Here is a 22,824-nt window from a genome sequence, read left to right on the forward strand (position 1 = left end):
GAGAGCCTCAAGGGCCAGCCAGGGGCTGATTTCATCTCCTGAACCCCGAGCAGGGAAGGGTGGATGACTGAGCAAACCACGGATGGGACAAGGCCCCTGACACAACCTCTGTTATGCCCCAAGCATCTGTTGAGCCCTTGCAGCAAGCCAGCCAGGCCTCCCCTGGGCCATGGCTCCCCGCTCTGCATAACAGGTCCTACAGGCCTGGCCTGTCTCATGCAACACTCCCTCCTGGCAGAGCTAGCCTGAGGGTGCCAGGGAAGGCCTGGGAGGCCGTGGGGTCACTGCTGCTGCGTCCCTGCCACATCCCCCGCCTGGGCTCTGTCTGTCCCCGGGCGGCCTCACCCGCAGACAGCTGTACATGCAGATGGACATCCAGTTGGTGAGCATCTTCTCCACCACAGACTCTGTGCGCCGCAGCATGAGCTTGGGGTTCTTGGCGGCCGAGGCGTCAATGAGGTCCACCAGCAGCTCCTTCATGATGCTGGTGTAGTACTCCAGCTTGCCGTGCAGCGCGATGGTCAGCAGCGAGGCCAGGCTGCACCTGCGAGCAGGAGGCAGGTGTCAGCTGTGCCTTGAGGCCCTAGGAGCTTGGGTCCCAGGGTCTCAGTGCCGCCTCATCCCTGGGCCCAGCGGTCCCAGGAGTGCCTGTGTGGGTGGGTCCTGCGAGGGGTGAGTGGGGCTGGAATCCTCCCGGAGAAACAGCCACCTTCTTCTATGTCCGCAGCAACCACCGTGCCCCGTGAGCCAAGGTCTCGGGCATCCAGGCCCAGGAAGGGCTGGAATATGGGGGTGTCAGGAGCCCTAGAGCCCCAGGACCTAGGACCTGATGCTGTGTGGCCTTGGACAGGCTCCTCTTCCCTACCCCACCCCAGTCCATCACAGCCTGACCTGTCGCGCACCGCAAAGTCCTTCTGCTGCTCCAGCGCATGGACAAAGACGATGAGGAAGTGCTTGTTGTTGAGTAGCGAGGAGAACAAGCTGATTCCCTCTTCCATGTTGGGCCGGCAGCTCTCAGGAATCTGTGGGAGCAACTGGTGATGCGGTGTCCAGAGGGGCCCAGTGTCCCTGCCTAGCCTAACAGCCAGTGCTTATGATGGCTGCTTGTATGCCTCCTGGGATGGGGAGCTCATTACCTTCCATGGTGGATGCCTCCTAACCTTTGTGATACGGAACAATGGGTTGGTTGAATTGAAAAGTGGGGCTCAGAGAAGGGTGAGGGTGCCTGGAGATAACCTGGCATCCCAGTGTGAGGGACTCTCACCTTCCATTTTCTAAGCAGCAGGCGGGGTGGGTGTATGGGGGGGGGTCCAATCCTCTGTTTGCTCTACCTGGCCTTGGGGGACAGCACGTAGAACACCCTGAATGGCTGCCTGAATGCCTCCTGGGATGGAGGCCTCAGTACCTTACAATGGCAGATGCCTCCACATGACAGGGATCAATGGATTAGATGAACTGGAAAGGGGACCCAGGGAGGAGCAGGGATGCCCTGAAGTAGTCCACTGTGTGTGGGTTGGGGGGTACTCACCTTCCACTCTCCCAGCAGTGGGTGGGTCTCCTGTGCCTGGGAGCTGCCCTGTGAGTTGGTCTGGGAGGGCAGCACATAACGCTCTTCATAAAGGGAGGAACACTGCAGAGGCAGACCCCCAGCATCTCAGACCCCTGCTGGCATGCAAAGGTCACTCATACAGAAAGGGCACCGGCTTGGGCTGCTGGGGGAAACTGGCACAGAATTAGCTCCCTATAAAGGAATAAGAGGCAGTGGGCCAAGCCCGGGGGCTGTGGAATTCCAGGAGTGTGGCCACACCAGACAGCACAAGGCTTAAGGGGAAGCAAAAGCAGCTCCATGTGCAATGGGGGAAACTGAGGCAGAAAGGCTGGGAGTCTGAGCTTTAGCCTGAGGCTGGGAAAAGCCACTGGAGGGTTTCATGAAAAATGATGTAGTCAAACATGGGCTTGCTTTGGCTGCTTTGTGGGGAATGGTGTGGACAGGGGACGGAGGGTGGTACCACTAGGAGGGAGTAAGGGCAATGGACCCTGGAAGGGCAAGGGGAGGTGTGACAGGCATGGAAGGGGTGGGGCAGGAGTCCACTCGATAGGAGGAGGGAGTGTAGAGACCAAGGGAAGCCTGGTTGGGAAGAGGCACAGGGAGGAGAGAGGCTGGCTTGGGACAGCCCTGGCCGCTTCTGCCCCACCTTGAAAAGGGGAGAGGCAGGCCCAGCTGGCCAGGAGAGTGGGGCTATAGCTTGCTTCCGTACGGACAGTTAAACATCAAGTGAGCAGAGAATAAGAGTGAAGAATCTGCCTCCAACCCTCCACCCCGTGGCAGGCCAGGGCAAGTAGCCAGGATGGCTGTGGACAGCTGTGCAGGTTTGGCACTGCTCAAGGGACCCTCTAGGCTGGCAGGGCTCAGAGAGGTCGAGTTGCCTTGAGGTGGCTGGCACAGGTTCAGGGGCAGACTCAGGCTTGGGCTGACCTTGGGGAAGAAGGTGCGGGTCACAAAGTGCTTATACTCCAGGAAGGGGATGCCCTGGCTGCGGTTCAGCTCCTTGGTCAGATCTGTCATGTCTGTCTGCAGCTCAGCGAAACCTGGGGGACACGCGGACAGCCATGAGTGGCCCGAGAACCCATCCCCCAGGAGGGAAAGCGGAGGCCCAGCCCTGCAGGGTCCCAGCCCATTACCTTTGCGGATTTCCTCGCGGATCTGAGATTCCATCTCCTCCATCTGCAGCAGCGTCTTCTGCCAGTAACGCTCAGCACGTCGGCTCTTGGTACAGAAGATGAATAGGGCTGCGGGCAGTGGAGAGGCAGGTCAGGCCTCTAGTGCCCTTTGGAAAGCTTTTATTGGCGCCTGCTGTATGCAGTGCCTGGGGCTCTGCTTGCTGGCCTCAGCTCCAGCTCCTCTGGGCAGGGTGTGGGAGGAGGCCCTGCAGTCCTCCCTCCTGGGCAGGGTTGGGATGGGGGGTGGGGAGTTGTGGGGAGCTCTCCCCTGGGCAGAGGGCTTGGGGAATGGCCAGCAAAGCAATGCCTGATGACCTGTTCTTAGAAAAAGAAATGTGTAGTGTTACAGCTCTGTTAGAATTTGTCTAGCCCCCTTAAAAAAAAAGAAAAAGAAACAGGAATACGTGTGTGTGTGTGAAATAGTGGTTAACAGTGGCTTTCCTGGGTGGGAAGATTCTGGGTGACTTCTGTTTACTTTCTGCTTTTCAGCATTTTCTATTCCTTCTACAATGACCAGGTGTTACTTGTAAATTAAGAAACTTTTAAAAGCAGATTACAAAGCAGTATTACATTATAACCTTTTCTGGGGTGGGGAGGAATGTATATATAACATATTAAAATATCTATTAATATATAGTATTTTCAGAAAAGAGACTGGGAGGGAATATACAAAAATACACAGGGTACTAATGATGGGTATTTTTTCCTTTTATCATCTTTTAGGTTTTCCAAAAATTTTCTGCATTGAATATACTCACTTTAAAAATAAAATAGCTTTATTGTGATATAATGTACATACCATATAATCCGGTGATTTAAAGTGTATACTTCAATGGTTTCTTTTCTTTTTTCTTTTGAGACAGAGTCTTACTCTGTTGCCCAGGCTGAATGAAGTACAGTGGCACGATCACAGTGCACTGCAGCCTCCACCTCCCAGGCTCAGGTGGTCCTCCCACCTCAGCCTCCTGAGTAGCTGGGACTAGACTCGTGCCTCCATGCCCATGCAATTTTTGTATTTTTTTGTAGAGAGAAAATTTTGCCATGTTGCCCAAGCTGGTCTTGAACTCCTGGGGTCAAGTGATCCACCCACCTTGGCCTCCCAAAGTGCTGGGACTACAGGCATTAGCCACTGCACCTGGCCTAATTCAATGGTTTCTAGTATATTCACAGAGTTGTGCAACCATCACCACTAATTTTAGAGCATTTTTACTGCCTCAAGAAGACCCGTAGCCATTCAGCAGTCACTCCCCATTCATGCTCTCCCCAGTCCCTGGCAATCACCATTCAGCTTTCTGTCTCTATGAATTTCCCTATTTTAAACATTTCATATAAACGGCATCATACAATATGCAGCCTTCAGTGAGTCTTCTTTCAGCTGGTGTAATATTTTCAAGGTGCATGCCCATGGTGACATGGATCAGTACTCCACTCCTTTTTACGGATAACTGTCCATTGTATGAATAGATCATATTTTACGGATAATTTTCTATTGTATGAATAGATCATATTTCATTTATCCATTTATTGGTTGATGGACATTTGGGTTGTTTTGACTTCTTGGTTATTATAAATAATGTTGCTGTAAACATGTGTGTATAAGTTTTTGTGTGGCTACATTTTCATTTCTCTTGAACAGATAGCTACCGGTAGAACTGCTGGCTCGTAAGTCATAGGGTAATTCTATGTTTCACATTCTAAGAAACTGCCAAAATGTTTTCCAAAGCAGCTGCACTTTGTTTTATTCCCTCTAGTAGCATATGATGGCTCCAGTTTCTCTGCTACATCGAGTCTATTACTTTCATGACCATTATTTTAACAGCGATACAGCCCACCAGACATGTAGGTTAATTTTCCCTAAGTAACCTTTTCTTAAGTACCTTCAGTAGCTCTCTATTGACTGGAGAACATGGTTCCAAATTTCTCTGCTTGAGATTCAGGGACCTTGGCCTGGGCCCAGCATATCCCCCAGCCATCTAACATCTTATACCCATTGGTGCTAGAGCCGGGGCACACCTCCCCCGACCTCTGGGTGCCTAACCTGTTCCCGTGACCAAGCCTTTGTTCAAGCTGTGCCCCATACCATCCTGCCTTCCTCCATCTGCCAATCTTCAGAGGGGCTGGAGCAAGGTGGCAAGCCTGCCCTCCAAGGTGTCCTGAGGGTGGGGCTCCTTACCCACCACGGAGAGCAGCAGCAGGACGCTGCAGATGACGATGGACACGACGATGGCTGTCTCGCTGCCCCCCAGCTGCAGTGTGGCGATGGTCTGGTTGAAGTTCCCTACCTGGATCTGTGTAGAGGTTGGGGAAAGTGGCTGTAACTTTCCTGGACTTACACTCTGGTTCTGCTCCTCATTTGCTGTGTGGCCCTGGGTAAATTACCTAACCTCTCTGAGCCTCAGGTGCCACACTGATAACATGGAGACAACAATGTCCACCTCCTGGGGACACTGGGAGGGCTAAATGAGGGCTTGTCAAGCCCTTGGTCCTGGGCCTGGCACAGAGGTGGCTCAATACAGGGGGCTGTGATTATCATTACAGCCTGGGAGGAGTAATGAGTGAGCCAGAGGAAGCAGTTCACAGGGCCTGGCTGCTGTCCCCAAGTATCTGCAGGGCTGCCCTGGGACCAGAGGATAGGTGAGGTATGACGACCCAAGGGCTGCCCTGGGACCAGAGGATAGGTGAGGTATGACGACCCAGAGGGCAGGACTGGGACTGAGGTGCAGGTGAAAGGAAGCTTTCCCAGTCAGAGCCATCCTGGCGGGGCACGTGTTGCTTGGGAGAGTGAGCTCCCCATCCCAGGAGGCATGCAACGAGATACAGTGCAGATAAGATCCCACGTTCTGGCCTCTCTCTGCTCTTCCTGCTCCCCTGCCCTCCATGCCTCTACATGGTGCCTGGCAGCCCAGGCTCTAGGACAGACGCCAAGTGGGGTAGGGACAACTTCTTATGGTTTCTGATGGTCCAGGTCCAGATGGGGCCCATCACTGACCTCAAGCAAGTCACTAAGTTCTTGGGCCTCAGTTTCCTCATCTGTCAAGTGGGGATATAAAGCTCTGCTTTGCTTTGCTGGACTGAGCCATTGAGTGTGAAAACGCTCAGTGAATTCAGGTGCTGGGTAAGGGGCAGATGCTTGGCAGATGGGCCAGGGGTGGGGGCCGGGTCTGCCCTGCTCCGGCACCCCATCCACTCACTGTGATGGGCAGCTGCCCCTCGGCTGCACCCAGGGACTCGTTGACCGAGCAGTGGATGATTCTGTCAGAGACAATCTGGATGTCGCAGCTCACTTGGCCTATCTTGACCCGGTACTCGTGACTCTGGAGCCCCAGGCTGTCCTGCTCCTTCTGTGGGTGCAAAGCGGGAGGACACTTGTGGAGAAGTGCTCCCAAGGCCCATGGCTGAGGCTGGCTAGCTTGCCCCCGCCTACCCTGGCCCCTTCCGTGCTCACATGGATGACGAGGGTGAGAGGCTCCCCGGGGTGGTGCTTGATCCACTTCTCCCTCTTGGCCGTAGAGAACTGTGGGTTGGGGAGGTAATCCAGGCGGAACCTGCTGCCCCGCTGTGCCTCCTCGGGGTCCAGTAGCTCCTCAGTCACAGCCACCTCGTCTGCATAGGCCCGTCCATTGATGAAGAAGTCCACTGGTGCCGATGCATTGCTCAGGGCCCCGGGGGACGGGCAGGTGATGAGGGTGGAGTTGAGAACCTTGCAGAGCTGGTTCATGAGGGCCACGGGCCAAGACCAGGGTGCAGGAGGGACGGATGGACATGAAGAAACGGGGGGAGTGGGGTTTGAGGAGACACAGAGGCAGAGGGAGGAAGAGGGGACAGAGATGCAGTGGGAGGAGGCCTGGTCAGTTAGGGCCCTGGCTGTGCCTGGGCCACCCCCTCCCAGCCATCAGGCCCCTGACTGCCTCACCGTGGGCTCCCGGCCAATGTGGTGGACGGCCATGGACACATTCTGCACCATGTGGAAACGCTCACCAGCCACCGTGATGGTCCTGCCACCACTGCACGGGACGGCAAAACCTATCAGTCCACCTGCAGCCCCAGAGAGCCTAGGGGAAGGGCGGGGTGCCAGTCTCACCTGACAGGGCTGCGGCGGGGACTGATGGCCGTGATGACTGGGTTCTGCATGTACCAGAAAGTGAGGTTGCCGTGCACGCAGCCCCGACGCTCGAAGCGCACACACACAGGCACCGGAGCCGGCAGGGCCCCCTCAGGCACAGTGCAGGTGATGCTGGTGTCTGTGCGCCTTGGGGGAGCAGCAGATTATCAGCAGGGCCTGCCTGCTGCTGCTCACCCACCGCCAATACCCCTGAGACGTAGGGCACAGGCCCAGGCACTTGGCCAGGGGTTCAAGGCCTCCTTGACTGGTCCCAACTCATCTTAGCACCTAGCTGTTTCCTTATACTTCCAAATTCTGCCCCATCCCACCTCCTCTGGGAAGCCTTCCCAGGCCTTCTCTCCCGCCTCCACCCCTGGTGAAGCCTCTCTCCCTAAATCCCTGAAGGCACTGACTTTTCTCCCAATCCCACTGGATGTTCCTACTTCCCGTGGGTGTGTCTGCCCTTCCCTTGAGGGCTATGTTGTGCTCCTCTTGGTGTCCCAGCAATGCCCATTAGTAGGGTCTGGTACACAATAAGTGCATAATAAAGACAAAGGTGTTTCGCCAAGAGACTCCAACCACACCCCTGCCACTCACCACACCCCTGGGCCAGCCAGAAGACCTGAATGTGTGCAATCAACACCATTCTCATTATAGCTATCACTTACGGAGCATCTACTGGCACAAAGCCCTTCTTCCAATTACTGGTACTATTCTTGCCAGCTGAGGAAACTGAGGCTCAGAGAGAAGTGGCTTGGCTTAGGGGACACTGCCAATGGAGACTCAGGTGAGGCTTGGCTCAAGGCTGTCACCTCCAGCCCACCAGCCCCCAAGCCCGTTGATTTCTCTGGACTGGAAGGGGTGGGTCAGGCCCAGAGGCTTACATGAGCTCTGTGCAGGGGTCTGTATCGTTCACCAGGACCTGGAGCTCAGAGCCTACATGGAGGTCATTCCCGTGGATGGTGATCCTGGTGCCTCCGGCCTTGGGGCCCATGGGAGGCTCCAGGAAGTGGACCAGGGGCAGCTGTGGGAGGAAGGCAGGTGTTTGGGCCTCGGGCCAGCCCCCCGGGAGCGTGCGTGCTGGGCAGGCGGGACAGTGGGCTGTAGCCCCCCTTACCACGTAGGAGAAGCGGTCCCGGGACTTGCCCTCCTTAGAGGCGTTCACAGTCACTATGTCTGAGAGTGGCCCTGGGGCTGGCCCCGTGACACACACGATCCTGAGGAGAGGTGCTGTGGTCAGTGGGAGTGGCCAGCAGTCCTCAGCCCCCACGGCCACCCTGGAGCCAGGCTCAGGGATCGCCCCATTCCATGCCACGCCACACTTCCAATGCCTTCTATATATAATTCTTCCCATGAGTTTCCCACAGTTCTGCAACTATAAGACAAGGGGCTGGGACAAGACGGTCTCTGATCATGAGAACGTCTGCTGGGCTGGTAGATGACGGCTCTTCCACATGCCAGACGCATGGCCTCCCAAAAGGAAAGCCAGCTCAGTCTCTGCCACGCATATTTCCTAGGGCCCCTCTGGGCCAGTCACAGATCTCTAAACCATGCCAGTAGCCCCAGCCTTTTTAATTTTAAATGATTTTCCTCAGAGCAAGGCTTAGGTGGAAGAACGGCTGGGCTAGGGCAGCCTCTGAGGGCTTCCCAGAGGAGTTGGCATCAGAGCCAGAGCTGGAAGGATAAAGCAGATGCCCCAAGCAGAAATGGCAGGATGTGTGGTGGGAATGGCTTCAGCACAGTCCCCGAGGCCACGAAGCAACAGGCTTCCAGAAAGCAGCAAAGTAAGGACGGAGGATGGGGAGGGAGGGGTGAGGACAGAGCAGAGGCTGGCACTGCTGGAGAGGGTGGGTGGGGGCACCGTGGCTACTCACTCCTCCGACACCGTGTATCTGTCAGGCAGTGGCTCACAGGCCACACCACCAATCCACACGCCGTGGGCCACGTCACTGAGCCGCCGGCCTAGGTTCCTGCCTCGGATGGTCAGCAGGGTCCCGCCATCCAACGGGCCACTCAGGGGCTCAATCTGCCAGGTGACCCGAGAGAGGGGCGAATGGGGTCTGAGGCTGGAGGCCAGCAGGCTTCTGCCCACAGTCACAGGCACCCAGCAGGGCACGGGCATGCGGATCCACTGCTTAGAGGAAGGTCTGGGGGCTCAGGTGGGGCTGGGACAGTGGCCACTTGGCAGGTCACTGTGCTGCCAAAGAGGATATGTGTGTGCATTACTGAGCCCATGTGGGCCCAGGGACGTTACTTAGGGGTTCTCCTGGAGGATGCTGAGGTCAGCTCCCAGGGGCGATGTTTGGTCATGTCTTTGGTGGCTTTAGTGATCATGGCATCCCCCAAAACTAACAACGTTTAGCCCTCGGTGTTTCCTCCACACCACACTTCCAATGCCTTCTATAATTTATTCATTTCCTTATTTATTACTGTCCACCTCCCCCACTGAAACGTCAGCTCTGTGAGGCAGAGCACTTCCTTTTGTTCACAGGTGATACTGCACCCATGTGCCAGTGTTCGAGTCCCCAGGAAGTGGGACCCTCGTGGATGCTGCCTATGAGCTGTGCCGGAGTGCGGGTGCCATGTGCCTCCACTGGGTGTGCTTACCGCGCGGATCTCGGGGGCGGGGCAGGTGCCAGGCATGGGCTGCAGGGGCCCCCGCAGGCGGCAGCCGTCGCTCCACACGCACAGATGACCCAGGTCCTCGCGGCCCAGGCACTGGGAACAGTCAGGGCTGCCCATGGCACAGTTATAGACCACGACTGGGGAGACACGGGGCAGCTCGGTCAGCCCCGCTCTGCAGTGCATGCCCCATCACCGCTGTCCCCTCCACACTCAACAGCTGTCAAGAGGTCTGCACCCCATCATTGTGGTGTCCCACCCAGAGGAAGTCCTGGTTCTGGGGGTCAGGATCCTGTGAGGTTCTTAGCCCCTTCCCCAAACCCCGGGGCCTGTGCTGAGCACAGTGCAGCCCCGGCCTCACTGATTTCCTTCCCCACACAGAGACTCCAGCTGGGAGCCTGGGGTCAGCCTCACTTTACACAGAAGAGGCTGAGGCTCAGAGAGGAGGGACTCGCCCGAGCTCACAAGGCCTGTGGGTGGCAGAGCCAGATCCCACCCAGGCCTCAGTGGGTCTGATCACCCCTGGCGGGGCCCCAGGATGCCAGGGATCCCTGAGTAATGTGGGCTATGAGGACCTGGGGAGCTTCAAACCCTCCAAGTAGCTCAAGGAGGAGGGCAGGGAAGGTTCTCTGGGGCCTTGGGTGTGCAGGGCCATTCTGGGACTTTCATGGTGGGAATCTGGAGGGCACCACGTCCACCAGGGATGCCTGAGACTCCCCATGAACAGAGGAGCCCCTGGAGAGTGGACCCAACACAGTCAAAGCAACTGCAGAGCTGCCACTCGAGGGGCGCTGACCACACACACCCCAGATGCCACATTCAAGGCTGGGCGAGCCCCGACTCATCAGGTCCTTACAAGCTCTGCAGAAGGACTGTGTCCTCTTTTCTACGGGAACAGGCCCAGGAAGGCAAGGGAAAGCGTGCATGGAGACCCCAAGGCCTGGAGCCTGGCAGGGCAGGGCGGGATATGAGGCTCTGTGTGTGCTGGGGAACAATGAGGTGGGACATCTGCGGCTTTGGGGCAACCACTGGAATGAGTCGCACAAGGCTCAGCCCCACCCACCACACTGAGGCCCCGAGGCCATGTGGGGTGGTTGGGGGTGCCCACCTGTCATGGGCTCAGGGCTGTCCAGGAATCGGGCTGGCTGCCCCTTTAGTTGGAGGCTGAGTGGGAACACCTGGCTCTTCTGGGTCGTGTGCAGCTGCAAAAGGGCGGAAAAGAGCATAGGGGGCATGGGTAGTGCCTGGGGTTCTGCTGGGGATGGGTGTCATGGAGGCAGATGAAGTTGGGGCTGTTGGGGATGGGGGAACCAGAAGGCAGAGAGAGGCAGGCTGGGGTGAGGGGTACAGCATCTGGACTTATGCAGGCCCATCCTCCACCCATGCTGGAGTCACCCCACTCACCACCACCTGGTCACAGCGTACAATAGACTCATTCACCCACACAGCCTCGAAGATCTCCTCCAGCCCAAAACTACACTCCAGGGCTGCACCCTGTAGGAAACAGGGAGTGGGAAGCGGGTTTGAGGAGAGCCAAGCCAGCATGTGTCGCCCTCTAACTCAAGCAGGACACCATGGGCTCCTGTTGGGAAAAGTGGGCTTGGCTGAACTGTCAGACCTTTGCCGGGGCTGTCCCGTCCCCCAAAATCCCCTTCCAGGCCATCACATCCAATGTTTGAGGGAGGCAAGCAGTGCAGGAATGCCAAGGACTTTGGCCTCATGCTCTCGGCACCACTAAAAGCCTCTCCAGCATCCCCAGTGATCTAACCAAGAGGGCCTTGTATTCAATTCCTAAGGCTCCACTCCCAGCAGGGTTCCCCTGCTCTTCGAGCCTTCCCATCTCCCATCCTGCCCTACCAGGCCCTGCCCAGACATGCCCTGACATCCAACACGGCCAGGCTCCCCTGTCCCGGCCTTTGCCCGAGCCCTCCCCTAACCTGAACAGCTGTCTCCCTTTCTACCACCCAGCAAAGCTCAACATAGCCCTCAGAATCCAGCTTAAAAGCCCCCTGTTCTGAAGCCTTCCCAGATGCTCCCCTCAAATCAAAGGTGTGTACCTCACTCAATCCTCATTCATTCCCTCAGCAGCAACTATTCAGGTGTCTCCTGGGGCGCTACGACGCTCCTAGAGCCGCCCCAAACCCTGTGTGCCAGGCACCACCCTTAGCCCCTTGCCTGGCTGTTGACCTGTCCCCTCGACAACCGGGGAGGGTCAGGGCTGGGCCTCGGCCTCTCTGACACCACCCCCAAGGGCAACAGAAAGCAGCTGGAAGAGCCCTGGCCTGGGTTCAAACCCCACCTCTGCATTTCCCAGCTGTGTGACCTCATGCAAGTCACTCCCCTTCTCTGAGGCTTGGTTTTCCTGGACAATGGGAATAGGGTTGCTGGGAAAACTGGAGATTGTGTACCTCAGGGGGCTGCACACTATAGGGGCCTAATATGTGCTTGCTATTATTAGTATGCAGGAGGTATCCAATAACATTTGTGTCATGAGGTTCAGTTCCCCAGGCTCCTCCGGCCCTCTCAGGAGCAGCACCAATACATACTTGCTGAGTGAACAGACTCAGGTTTTGTGTATTACGCCAAGCCCCCAGCCAGCTGCGTGGCAGAGCTTCCTGTTTATGTCCCTGTGGCTGGCAGATGTGACACCCTGAGGAGAGTGCAGGTCAACCTCCCTGCTTCTGGGGTCCCAGCCCGGAAGCTAACACAGGAAAGTGGCTGCTGATGGGGCCAAAAGTCCGTTTTGTGCCCTGTCATGCTGAGCTGGAGACAGGTCCCTCCTCTTAGTCCTCAGCCACCTCACAACAGCATACCAGGCCTGTCCCAGGGCTCCCCAGGATATAGGCTCAGTGAACGGGCCCCCACCGCTGGGCCTGCCTTCGGTGTTCTAGGAGCAGGCCCCGGGGGGCAGGAGGGCAGGCGCCCCTGCAGCTCTGTCAGAGTGGAGACTGCCCCACCACATAGCTGGGAAGAATCGGCAGGACTCAAGTCAGGCTCAAGTCAGGCTCGCACCTCCCCATCCCAGGCGCCCACGGCCCAGGGGTAGAGCCATCCTGCCCACCCGCCCAGCCCCCCGGCTGCTCCTGGAGGTGCTTGCCCTAACTCTTGCAGGGTGGGGCTTGAGGGATGAGAGCAGGCCCCATCCTAGCCCTCCCAGAGCTCCAGCCCCTGCCACGAGGCTTCCCGACACATCCCAGATGCCCGGCACGTGGTCCCCACGTGTGAGAGCCCTCACGGGCCTCAGCTCCTCCATGGAAGTAACAGATGGCAAGTTCCAAGGAGCTGGGAAGGGGGGTGGCTGGCATGCCTCCAGGACTCGTCAACGCTTCCCACCCAGGACGCGCCTCCAGGAGGGGTCCAGAAAGGAGTTGCGTCCCCCACCCCAAGACCAGATGGTGGGGGCGGGGCTAGTTGCAAAGATGAGCACTGGATGGGGAGTCCAGAGCTAAGGACAAGTCCAGCTCTGTGCTGTGTGATCTGGCGTCATCTACTTTTCCTTCCTGGGTCTCATCTTCCCCATCTGGACAAGGGGGAATGGGGTGACCGAGGGGTTCTCTAGTCATTCTGCAGGGAAGACATGGAAGCCACCCACGGGGCAGTGGGCTCGGTGGTGGGTGTGTCCAGTGTCACAGCTCAGGCTAAGGGAGGACAGGATAGGGCACAACATGGGCAGCGTCCACCCTCCGGCTACGGCACGGGGCAGGAGAGCCTGGGGGCACTGGCTTTCCCTTGGCAGCTGCTAGCCCCCAGCTTTCCCCCTTGGCCTGGCCCTCACCACTTCCTCTTCCTGCAGCCCCATGCAGTCAGAGTGAGGCTTCCTCACGCAGAATGTGGAAACTCAGAGAAAGAAAAGCAAAGCCCACACAGGTGCCAAAGCACTGCAGTGGGCCCGGAGCAGGGGTCACACTGGATCATGGCAGCAGTTAGTGGCCTGTGTGCTCCCTGGCCTCCTCCTGGCCCCATCCGGCGCTGGCCTGACCTCTACTTACCTGGAAAAAGGCAGCGTTGGCCAGAGGCACCAGGATGTTCTGGGAGCCACCCGTGGGCACGGGCGCCAGGGGTGAGAGCAGGGTCCGGGGGCAATCCTGAGGGCTCTGTAGAGGAAACAGGAGGAGAGGGTGACACGGGGGCATTTCAGAGAAGAGGCGGGAGGACTCACTGCACCCCAGCCTGCCCAGTGCGGTCCTGCCTTCCTGGGGAGAAAACACTAGTCATTCAGTCCTAACAGCCACCACCCTGGCCCTATGCCTCCCAACCACCACCGCCTTTCATCCTATGGGCAGGTCGCATCGGCCCTGTTTAAAGATGAGGAAGGTGGGCACAGGCAGATGGGATAACCTGCCCAGGGGTGGGGCCAGTTTCCTCCATGAGTGAGTGCTTCCTGGCCTCAGAGGAGGCTAGGAGGCTGAACTCCAGGCCCAGTTCCTCCCTGTTTCTGGGCCTCACCTTTCCCAGTAGTAGAACAGGGAGGCTGCACCCACTCCCTGACATGCCCCCAGGGCTGAAACTCCAGCTTCCTGACTGACCCGTGTTAAGCGATTCAGAAAAGAGGAACCCTGGGCTTCCAAACAGCCCACAGGAAAGGCACAGGGAGGGCTCCGAATACTAGGAGGACATTTCAGAGGGCCAGGTACCACCGGTCCCCAGGGGACACCCCTCCCCACAGCCTGGGTACAAGTCACAGCCACTGGGTGAAGGTGTCAGCCCCAGGAAGGGCCCCGGGCTCATGGGGAGACAGCACATGGTTGGCCCTTGTTTGGAGGTGGAGTCACTGAGGCCTGGCAGAGCAGCTGCTTCATGGAAGGAAGGAAGTGGGGAGGAGGGAGGGAACGAAAGAAGGAAGGAGGGATGAAGGATGGAAGGGAGGGAGGGGAGATTCTGAGCCTCCAAGAGCAGCGAGCTGCCTGAGGGCGGAGGACAGGGCTGACTCCTGAAGCCCAGGCGCATGACTCTGGGGTCCTCTGAGTTGGGCGCGTGTTAAGATGCGGACGTCAAGCCCCACTGCAGGGATTCAAGGTCTGGTTGGGAACTGCTGTCTCCAGGCTCCTGGGGTCCATGTTCCACTGTACAGAATAAGAAACTGAGGCCTGGGGGAGGGGCAGAGACCAGGGGCAGGGCTGTTCCCGCCACGTCCACCTTAGTGACCGCTCTGAGCTGGGAGGTATGGATCCCCCAACCTGCCCTGTGTCCTCCAGCTTTGGTGGCCCCGGTGAGCCATTCCTGCCTCCTCCTGCTCCCGAATCTGACCTGCTGGGACCATGAGCAGGGCAGGACTGGGGACCCTGGAGCAGCCACACCCATGCCAAGGGGCCTCCAACCACCCTTCAGCCCAGGGACTTCCTACTCTGCCCTCCTTCCCAAGGCTGGCTGTGGAAGGATCTGGGTTAGAACCAGGCCAGAAAGCAAAAGTGCCCATGGGCCACGTGTGTCCACATGAGGTCATGCAGCCAGGCCAAAGGCCTTGGCACAAAATATGAGAGGCTTCTTTATTCTACATCAGATGAGGGCAGGACAGGGACTGATTCCCCTCAGGGACCCCAGCCCAAAAGCAGACCTCGAGGGGATGCAAATGCCAACAAGAACTGGTGATGATAAAACGCTAATAACAGCAGCAGCCGCCAGCCCATCCGCCCTCCCTCTGCTAGCATCATTCTGAGCACTTCGCACTCTAAAATTCACCAAATTCCATTGCCAACAACCCTAGGAGGTAGACATTATCATTACACCCATTTTACAGAATAGGAAACTGAGGCACACAGAAGCAAAGCAGTTTGCCTACGGTGGAACGGGCAACACAGGAACGCTCCAGTCGTCCAGACTATTTGCTGACCACAAGACCAGAGTGGGGAGTTCCCTTAGGGACAGGGCCTGGTGCAAATCTCAGGGGCCTTGGCTAGAGAAGCAGCAGAGCCAGGCCCGGGTGCTGCTGGCACCCTATGCCAGAACAGACGAGCCACTGACCTTCTCCGGGCCTCTGTGTTCCTACCAAGGAGGGGCCCTCTCTAGGCAAAGCCCCCAGACGGAGCCAGCCCCAGGCCCCCTGCAGACCACAGGCTGCCCTGTGCTGTGTGTAAACCCCACAGAATCCCAGGGCATGGAACCCACATGTTTCCACTCAGGCCTCGGAGCCACTGCCACATCTGCTTTGCAGCTGGCTGGGGCCCAGCCTCTGTCCTCCTGGCCCCAGCCCACCAGTGGGTAGGTGCCGATGTGGGGCTGAGGCGTGACAGGGCAGGAGGCACTCTCACAAGAGGGCCCCCACAGCGAATGATGTGGGACCACCCCTGAGGGTCACCCCACTCCCCTTGGCCGCTTGTAACCTGTGGCCAGGTGGATGCTCACCCCCATTCTAGAGAACCGAGGCTGAAGGAGTCCTCACAGCTCTCGCAGAGCCTCTCCTAAACTCCAGCAGGGAGAACTGGTGTCGCAAACCGTCAGGGCACTCAACTACCCAGGGACCCTGAATCCACCTGGCCTGGTCCCTCTCTACCTCTTTGTACCCCCAGGGGCCCCACAATTGCCCCCATGTTCCTACCACCCCATTCTCTCCACTGGCCCCTAGTGACCACCCACCCCTATGAGTGGTCCTTGGGAAGCCACCCCCAGGGAAGCTACCTCATCCCCCAGGCACCTGCAAATGGGGCACACATCCACCTTCCTCCCTGCCTCCCCCAAAGCTGGAGCCCTCCTTCCAGCATCCTCTACTTCCCATGTCTTTCATGTGGGGACCATGAGGGACAATGGAAACGTGACAGGAGGCTCAGGCCCTAGCACCTCCCTTCCCAGGGACACTTCTCCCAGCTCCCGAGGGGCCAGGTGGTGTGCAGACCCTGCTGCCCGCTGTCCACACAGAGACCACAGCGCCACTACGACCAACTGGCACTTCATTAAATGCCAAATTAAGCATCAGTTCAGAGCCTCCTGCAGGCCCGGGGCAGCCTCTTCTGCTAGTTACTGTAATTCTCAGACCGGCTTCCTCCATGCCTCCAACCCAGCTCCTGGCCTGAAGAACTGCAGACCTGGGGGACAGCCATCTGACGGGACGCTGCCATGGAACTCCCTCCCAGGGGGTGAGCTCCTGTGCCTCTCTCAAGACCCGGCACAAAGGTCCCCTCTCAAAAGAAGTGCTCTCTGGCCACCCATACAGAGTGGCCGTCAGTTCCCAAGGTGCATGGTGGCTCTGTGGTGAGCATCTACTATGTGCCAAGTATAGAGCTGGTACCTTACAAGCATAATTCCAGATCCCCACCAAATCCTTCAGGCAGGCCCCATTTTATAAATGGGGAAACAGAAGCACAGAGAGATTCAGTTAGCTTCCCTAGGATCACACGGCCACAGCTCACACCTGAGGCTCTTGGCTCGTGATGGCAGGACTAGTCCAACTTGGTTCTTTCCCAGGGTCCCGTACTGACTAAGGCATACAGCAGGCACTCAATAAATGCTGAATGAACTGCAACGAGGCTGGGTCCTCCTCACACCCCTTCGGTTAGAGCACAAGGAGCAGGCTGCTGCCCAATGTGATGCTTCACACCACCATCACCGAGCCCCTGCTGCGGACACAGCCCTGCGCTGGGGGCTGGAAGGAAGAGACGTGATTGAGATGGGGTCCCCAAACAAGAGCAGGAGTCCTAGTGGGGTCTCAACTGTGGAATCTGGGGGTCCAGGAGCCGCTCAGGGCTCCCGCATGGTTTAGCTGCACAGACTCCACTGGGCTCTCCTCCAGTGCTGGAAGCCCCCCACCGCCATGCTCCTCTTTGAATTAAGCACAGCCCCTGCCAGGCTCCTCAAAGCAGTTATGGGGCTCAGGCGGAAGGTGCTGCGTGCTGTGAGCGAGCAGGGGATTCCAGGCTGAGGCCATGGAGCCCCCTCCTTAGCACCTGCCAGGGTAGACAGGGCTTCAGGGATTCCTGAGAAGATTCTCTGAGCCCAGTGCAGAGGCTGGGGCTGCGGAGGCTCTGGGTGCTGGGGCTGCTTCCCCAGGATGTGTGCCCAGGGTGGGGCCCCAGTGACCTTCTGCAGGGAGCCAGGGTACCAGGTGCCATGTTGGCTATCTCAGTTGTGCCATCTGGAAAATGGGCAGGACCAGCCTTTTCCTGGAGAGATGAGCTACAGGAGCCCTGGTGCTCTACCCCAGCCACCCACAGCCCTGATATGGGCCAGGTCTGAGGGGACGAGCTATGATCTCAGGACCCTGGCACATCCCACCTGGCTAGGCCTCATTACCCCAGCCAAGGTCCCAGGCATCCCATTTGGCCATCCTGACATGGACTGTAGTGGCCTTAGAGGCTTCCTGGGCAAAGGTGACAGGCCACCTGGAAAGTGAACACATCTCAGAAACCAACCAGGGGTGAGGATATGTGGCATGTCCATTTTTACTTTATCTTTACACTAAAAAGCCTAGATTGATCCATTTTTACATTTCTTCCTCTTGCTCCCGCCCCATTTAATTGATTAAACCCAGCCACCATGCAGTGCCAGGGCAGGCGTGGCCCCTGACGAGGATCGGGTCAGACTGAAGGGTCCTAGGGACTGACATGAGCAAGAGGACCTGGGAGCGTGCGGTTTCTGAGGCCAGCCCATCCTCCCTGTCCAGGGACAACTGCAGCACCACCCACCCTTGGGGCGCCACTGCTGGTGCAGACACCCAGGCAGGGCCCTCTCCACCCAGTTCCTGATTTTCACAAGAGGGGAGAATATGGGCTCCAGGGGCAGAGGGACTTGGATTAAGGCCCAAGTCTGGTACTGCCTGGGTGGGTGACCTTAAACGAATCACCTCCACAGGCCTTGAGGACAAATGCCCTGAACACCTAGGGTTGTTGAAATGGTCTTCCTACTGCAGGTGAGAGTGTAAACTGGCTCAGATTTTCTGGAAGGCAGTTGAGTTCAAGATATAAAACTATGGCCACACTATCACCCCAACAGGTCATTTCTAAGAAGTGGTCTTCAGGGAACCATCAAAGATATGCATAGTGCCCTGGCTATATCAAAATGCAAAAAGAGGAAGTAATCAGTATGTCCAGCTATAGGGGGCGGGTTAAATGCACCACAGTATGTGAAGAGCCCCACATAGCTGTTAAAACCAAAGCTACGGAGCAATATGCAAGGGCATGGAAACGCTCTCAACATGTGAATTTTTTTTAAAAAAGGTAACGAAACAGCAGAGGCGGAGGGGCCCCCTAGCCTGGCTTACCGTGGGGTTTGGTGAGGCCTCGCACCGAGACTGGTTGGAGACACAGGAGTGCTGCTGGCTGCACCAGAAACAGGGCCACTGTGCCGACAGACAGCTAGTACAGCTGGAAGACAAGGAGGCCCCTCAACTCCTGGTTCCCCACCCCTCACCTCATCCCTGTCCTGAGAACTGGAACCCAGAAGGCAGATCCCAGCACAGGGAAAGGTCTTTCTCATGGTCGGAGCTGCCTGGGAAAGACAGGGTCTTTAAGGTAGTGAGCTGCCTGTACAAGAGGTATACAAAGGGGAGTTAAAAGAGATGGGGCCTTTAGGAGACTAAACTGAGTATAATCAAAGCACTTTGCCCTGTCCCACCTGGCTGTCCACAGAGGCCAGGCATCAGGCAGTATGCATTTATTGTAGAATGAATAAATGTGCTGGTGAATGAACAACTGAGGGGCCTGTCTACTCTATGATGCTACGATTTTCCTTCCCCGGGCCCCCTGAGAGCAAAGACCCTTCTTAGGGATGCGTTCCTCCCTCCACCACCTGGAGGCAAGCCCCCATGCCACTCACGCTGTGTGGGGGTACACTTGTGCAGTGCGGCTGCAGTCGTAGATGGTGAAATTGGCCTTGACGATGTTCCGCCCATTGACCCTCACAGACATCTCGACGGTCACGTGGTCTGGAATGGATGGGGGAGCCAGGGAGAGGACATGGGGGCAGGGGATTGCCACCAACATCATAAGCTGTGACCTCTGGCCCCCTGCCATCCCCATGCCTGAGAGTCCACCGTTCTGCCCCTCCGGGGCTGTGCCAACAGCAGAGCATGCTTACCCTGGTTGGGGGGGAAGGGTGGAAACCGGTCCCTCGGCAGGAGGTTGCAGTAGGCGATCTGGTGACCAAAGGCAGGGCCTGGGACCCGAGCCACAGTGCGGATGTTTTTCCCATAATCACAGGCCATCTCCATGCCACTGAGGCTGGGCAGGCTGCCCGAGATCTGCAGGATCATGCCCTGGGGGCAAGGAGCCCTCAGCTCTGGGGGCCCAGGCTACGCTCCTCACAGCCTGCCCCAGGGCTGTGCACCAACCCGAGGTCTGGCACTGCCTGAATGTCCCCTGGGGGAGGGGGTAGTGGTAGCCAGGACTCAGGGCTAGAGGACTATGCCCTACATGTGACCCTCTGAGCCTCAGTTTCACCAGTTGCAAAATGAAACATCATCTTACAGTGGTCAAGAAGGCTCTGCATGATCTGGCCCCCGTGAGCTCTGACCCGATCTCCTAATACTCTCCAAAACAGATGATCTTGTTTCTACCTCAGGGCCTTTGCACTGGCAGTTCCCTCCACCCAGACACTCTTTCCAGACGCTCACCCTGGCTCCCCTCCTGCATATTTTACCTGACCTGGCCTGAGATATCTGCACCCACAACCCGCTTCCCACCCCCATTCTGCTTTTGTTTTCTCCACAGTACTTAGCATCACCTTCAGGTTTTATCTTGCCTATTCTCCTCCCTCACAAGCCTGGGGCCAGGGGTCTGTCTTGATCACTGATATGTCCCCAGAGTCTAGAGCTGTGCTTGGCACATCGTAGGTGTTCCATAATATTTGTTCAATGAATGAAATGACTGAATGAATGAGGGAAGGACTCTGTGATGTGTGATAATGGTGGGCCAGGGCAGAGGAGCCCCAGATGCCAAGCAGCTACAGGCCAGAGTCAGGCTGTCAGAGCCCCCCAGGGTGAAAGAAGAGGACCCCCATCCTCAGAGAAGTCACTGAGAGCCGGATGCACGAGCCCCAGACCTGTCTGACCCTCAGCTCCCACCCCTTGCTGGGGCCCAGAATCCCCCACCACCAAGGCTGCCTGCCAGAGCCCTCCTGGCACGAGCCGGGGGGAGACCCAGCCCCCTGCACTGCAGGTTTATCTGTTTCTGAGAAGGAGAAATTTCAGTCTGGCACCTGGTGGTCCCTCCCTCCATCCCCTGTTCTGGGAAAAGGTGGGTGGGACTCATTATCCTCCTAGCATCCAACTGGTACCTTCCCTCCTGGGTCTCTGGAACCTGCCTCTTGAGTTTAGATTCCAGCTCTACCACTCCCTAGCTGTGCGACCCGCAGCAAGTCATTTCACCACTTGGTGCCTCAGTTTCCCCATCTGTAAAATGGGGATGTTAAGAGCATCTGCTTCATATGGTATGTGAGGCCTAACAGAGGTGGACGTCAAGCACAGAGCACATGTCTGGCACTTACTAGTTGGTCAGGAAAGCCCAGTCATTGTCACTGTTCTCATTATTTGTCTTCAGGTCCTTGGGGCACCATGGGTGGGAGTCTCCACCTCTCAGGGCCTGGGTACAGGGTGAAGGGAGGCTCCCTTCTGTGTCCCGAGCTGGGTCTTGCCTCCCCCAGGACTCACTGGGTACTCCTGGCGCACATTGATCTCAGCAGGCAGGACAGTCATGGCAGGACAGCGGCTGGGGCCCTCGCTGGCGCTGGTCCAGAAATGCTGCTGGCTGGAATTGGCGCAGTCCTGCTGCAAGGTGCACCTGGGGCGGCACCACAGGGTCAGGACCCAGGTCGGCTCCTCCCACCCCCACAGTCCTCCTGGCCCAGGTGTTGCTGGTCTCCAGCCTCACCGCGTCTCCAGGGCACACCAGCCGCAGTAGGCGTCCGCCGCACCCACACAGTCCCCACAGGTGGAGTGCACGTTGCAGGCGGCGACCTTCACCCTGGCCATCTGGGGGAAGAGGTGGGAGCCCAGCTCAGTGAGACTGCCAGCCTCTCCCTTGGGGAGGCAGTATGGTCAGCATGGTGAGGGCCATGAAAGGCTGGGGAAACTGAAGGTCAACACTCTAATGGGGGAACATGGGAGACAAGGCTTCCCTGCAGAGGCGAGGTCCGTGTTGGGAGGTGCAGGACAAGGTGGAGTTAGCAGATAAGGGGGATGGAGGAGGAGGGTGCTCCTGGCAGAGGAATAGCGTGTGCAAAGGCCAGGCAAGCAAGAGGGCTCAGCTGGTGCTGGGATGGCGTTGGGGCTCTGGCCTCACCTGGTGGGACGTCATCAGATAAAGGTAACCAGAGTCTGCTGGGTCAAACTGCATGACATGGTGCACGGGTTCCCCGTAGGCCACAGTCACCACCCGCCTGCTCACCACCTGCATGCTCTCGTTCAGGTTGATCTGTTGGGGTAGTGGGCATCAGAGTGCTGGAGCCCATAGCAGGGGAGGCCAAACCCAGGGGACAACCTGAGCCAGGTCTGGGAGCTCCGCCTCCCCATCCTGTCTTGGACCCTTCAGGAGGGGTGGGAAATCACAGGTGTGCAGGAGAGGGCACTGGGCCCGGCCTCGATGCTTCTGCCTTTGCTGTGCCCCCGCCAGGAGCTCCCTCTAGGCTCTTCTTCAAGGCATCCCGCCCTGTGAATGTGTGCAGGCTTTGCAGTTTACAAAACGTGTTCTGGGAGGCTGTTAGGCACCATGGCTAAGGGCAGGGGCTTGGGTTTGGATTCTGGCTTTGACACTGAGCTCTACAACGTGTAAGTTGTACAAGCTGCCTCCCCTCTCTGGGCCTGTTTCCTGAGCTAATGGGGCAGGCGAGCCATGAGCATTAAATAAGACACAGATCAGGCTGATGGGGCCAGGCCCAGGGAAGCTGCTAGGCTGCACATCTCATTCCTCCCCCCATGCCCACTTCACGGAGGAGGAATCTGAGGTCGGGAGCAGCCGAGGGAGTTGACAAGAGGCACAAAGTGAAGAGATCACAAGGCTACAATGCAATACCAGGCCTGCCTGACCCCAGAGTCCAAGACTTAAGGCTGGGGGTGTGACGGGGCCGGGCGCGGTGGCTCAAGCCTGTAATCCCAGCACTTTGGGAGGCCGAGACGGGCGGATCACGAGGTCAGGAGATCGAGACCATCCTGGCTAACACGGTGAAACCTCGTCTCTACTAAAAAAATACAAAAATCTAGCTGGGCAAGGTGGCGGGCGCCTGTAGTCCCAGCTACTCGGGAGGCTGAGGCAGGAGAATGGCGGGAACCAGGGAGGCGGAGCTTGCAGTGAGCTGAGATCCGGCCACTGCACTCCAGCCCGGCGATACAGCGAGACTTCGTCTCAAAAAAAAAAAAAAAAAAAAAAAAAAAAAAAAAAAAAAAAGCCTGGGGGTGTGGAAGGTGCAGGGAGGAGGAGGAAGACCAGGACTATTTGGGACCTGGAAGCTTCTCTGGC

General features: G+C 57.5%; 1 protein-coding gene across 3 annotated transcripts in view; it reads right to left on the reverse strand.

Annotated features, from left to right (window-relative positions):
* Positions 1-22,824, reverse strand: part of PLXND1 (plexin D1) — a 53,126-nt gene that overhangs the window by 9,992 nt on the left and 20,310 nt on the right. Inside the window, exons 3-25 of one of the 3 annotated variants that reach the window (XM_030930953.1) lie at positions 21,652-21,783; positions 21,241-21,341; positions 21,021-21,150; positions 19,451-19,628; positions 19,190-19,298; positions 18,636-18,738; positions 13,435-13,539; positions 10,850-10,939; positions 10,554-10,647; positions 9,431-9,585; positions 8,698-8,849; positions 7,941-8,040; positions 7,708-7,847; positions 6,803-6,970; positions 6,635-6,725; positions 6,167-6,430; positions 5,913-6,062; positions 4,895-5,009; positions 2,683-2,790; positions 2,477-2,589; positions 1,529-1,588; positions 892-1,022; positions 346-544 (exon numbers count right to left, since the gene is read on the reverse strand). In XM_030930953.1, coding sequence (XP_030786813.1) covers positions 346-544; positions 892-1,022; positions 1,529-1,588; positions 2,477-2,589; positions 2,683-2,790; positions 4,895-5,009; positions 5,913-6,062; positions 6,167-6,430; positions 6,635-6,725; positions 6,803-6,970; positions 7,708-7,847; positions 7,941-8,040; positions 8,698-8,849; positions 9,431-9,585; positions 10,554-10,647; positions 10,850-10,939; positions 13,435-13,539; positions 18,636-18,738; positions 19,190-19,298; positions 19,451-19,628; positions 21,021-21,150; positions 21,241-21,341; positions 21,652-21,783 — 2,988 coding nt within the window. Of the gene's footprint in view, positions 1-345; positions 545-891; positions 1,023-1,528; positions 1,631-2,476; positions 2,590-2,682; positions 2,791-4,894; positions 5,010-5,912; positions 6,063-6,166; positions 6,431-6,634; positions 6,726-6,802; positions 6,971-7,707; positions 7,848-7,940; positions 8,041-8,697; positions 8,850-9,430; positions 9,586-10,553; positions 10,648-10,849; positions 10,940-13,434; positions 13,540-18,635; positions 18,739-19,189; positions 19,299-19,450; positions 19,629-21,020; positions 21,151-21,240; positions 21,342-21,651; positions 21,784-22,824 lie in introns of all 3 variants that reach the window. The other 2 variants (XM_030930607.1, XM_030931357.1) reach the window with 2 other exon arrangements.

The sequence above is a fragment of the Rhinopithecus roxellana genome, chromosome 1 (assembly GCF_007565055.1).
Source record: "Rhinopithecus roxellana isolate Shanxi Qingling chromosome 1, ASM756505v1, whole genome shotgun sequence".
NCBI lineage: Eukaryota > Metazoa > Chordata > Mammalia > Primates > Cercopithecidae > Rhinopithecus > Rhinopithecus roxellana.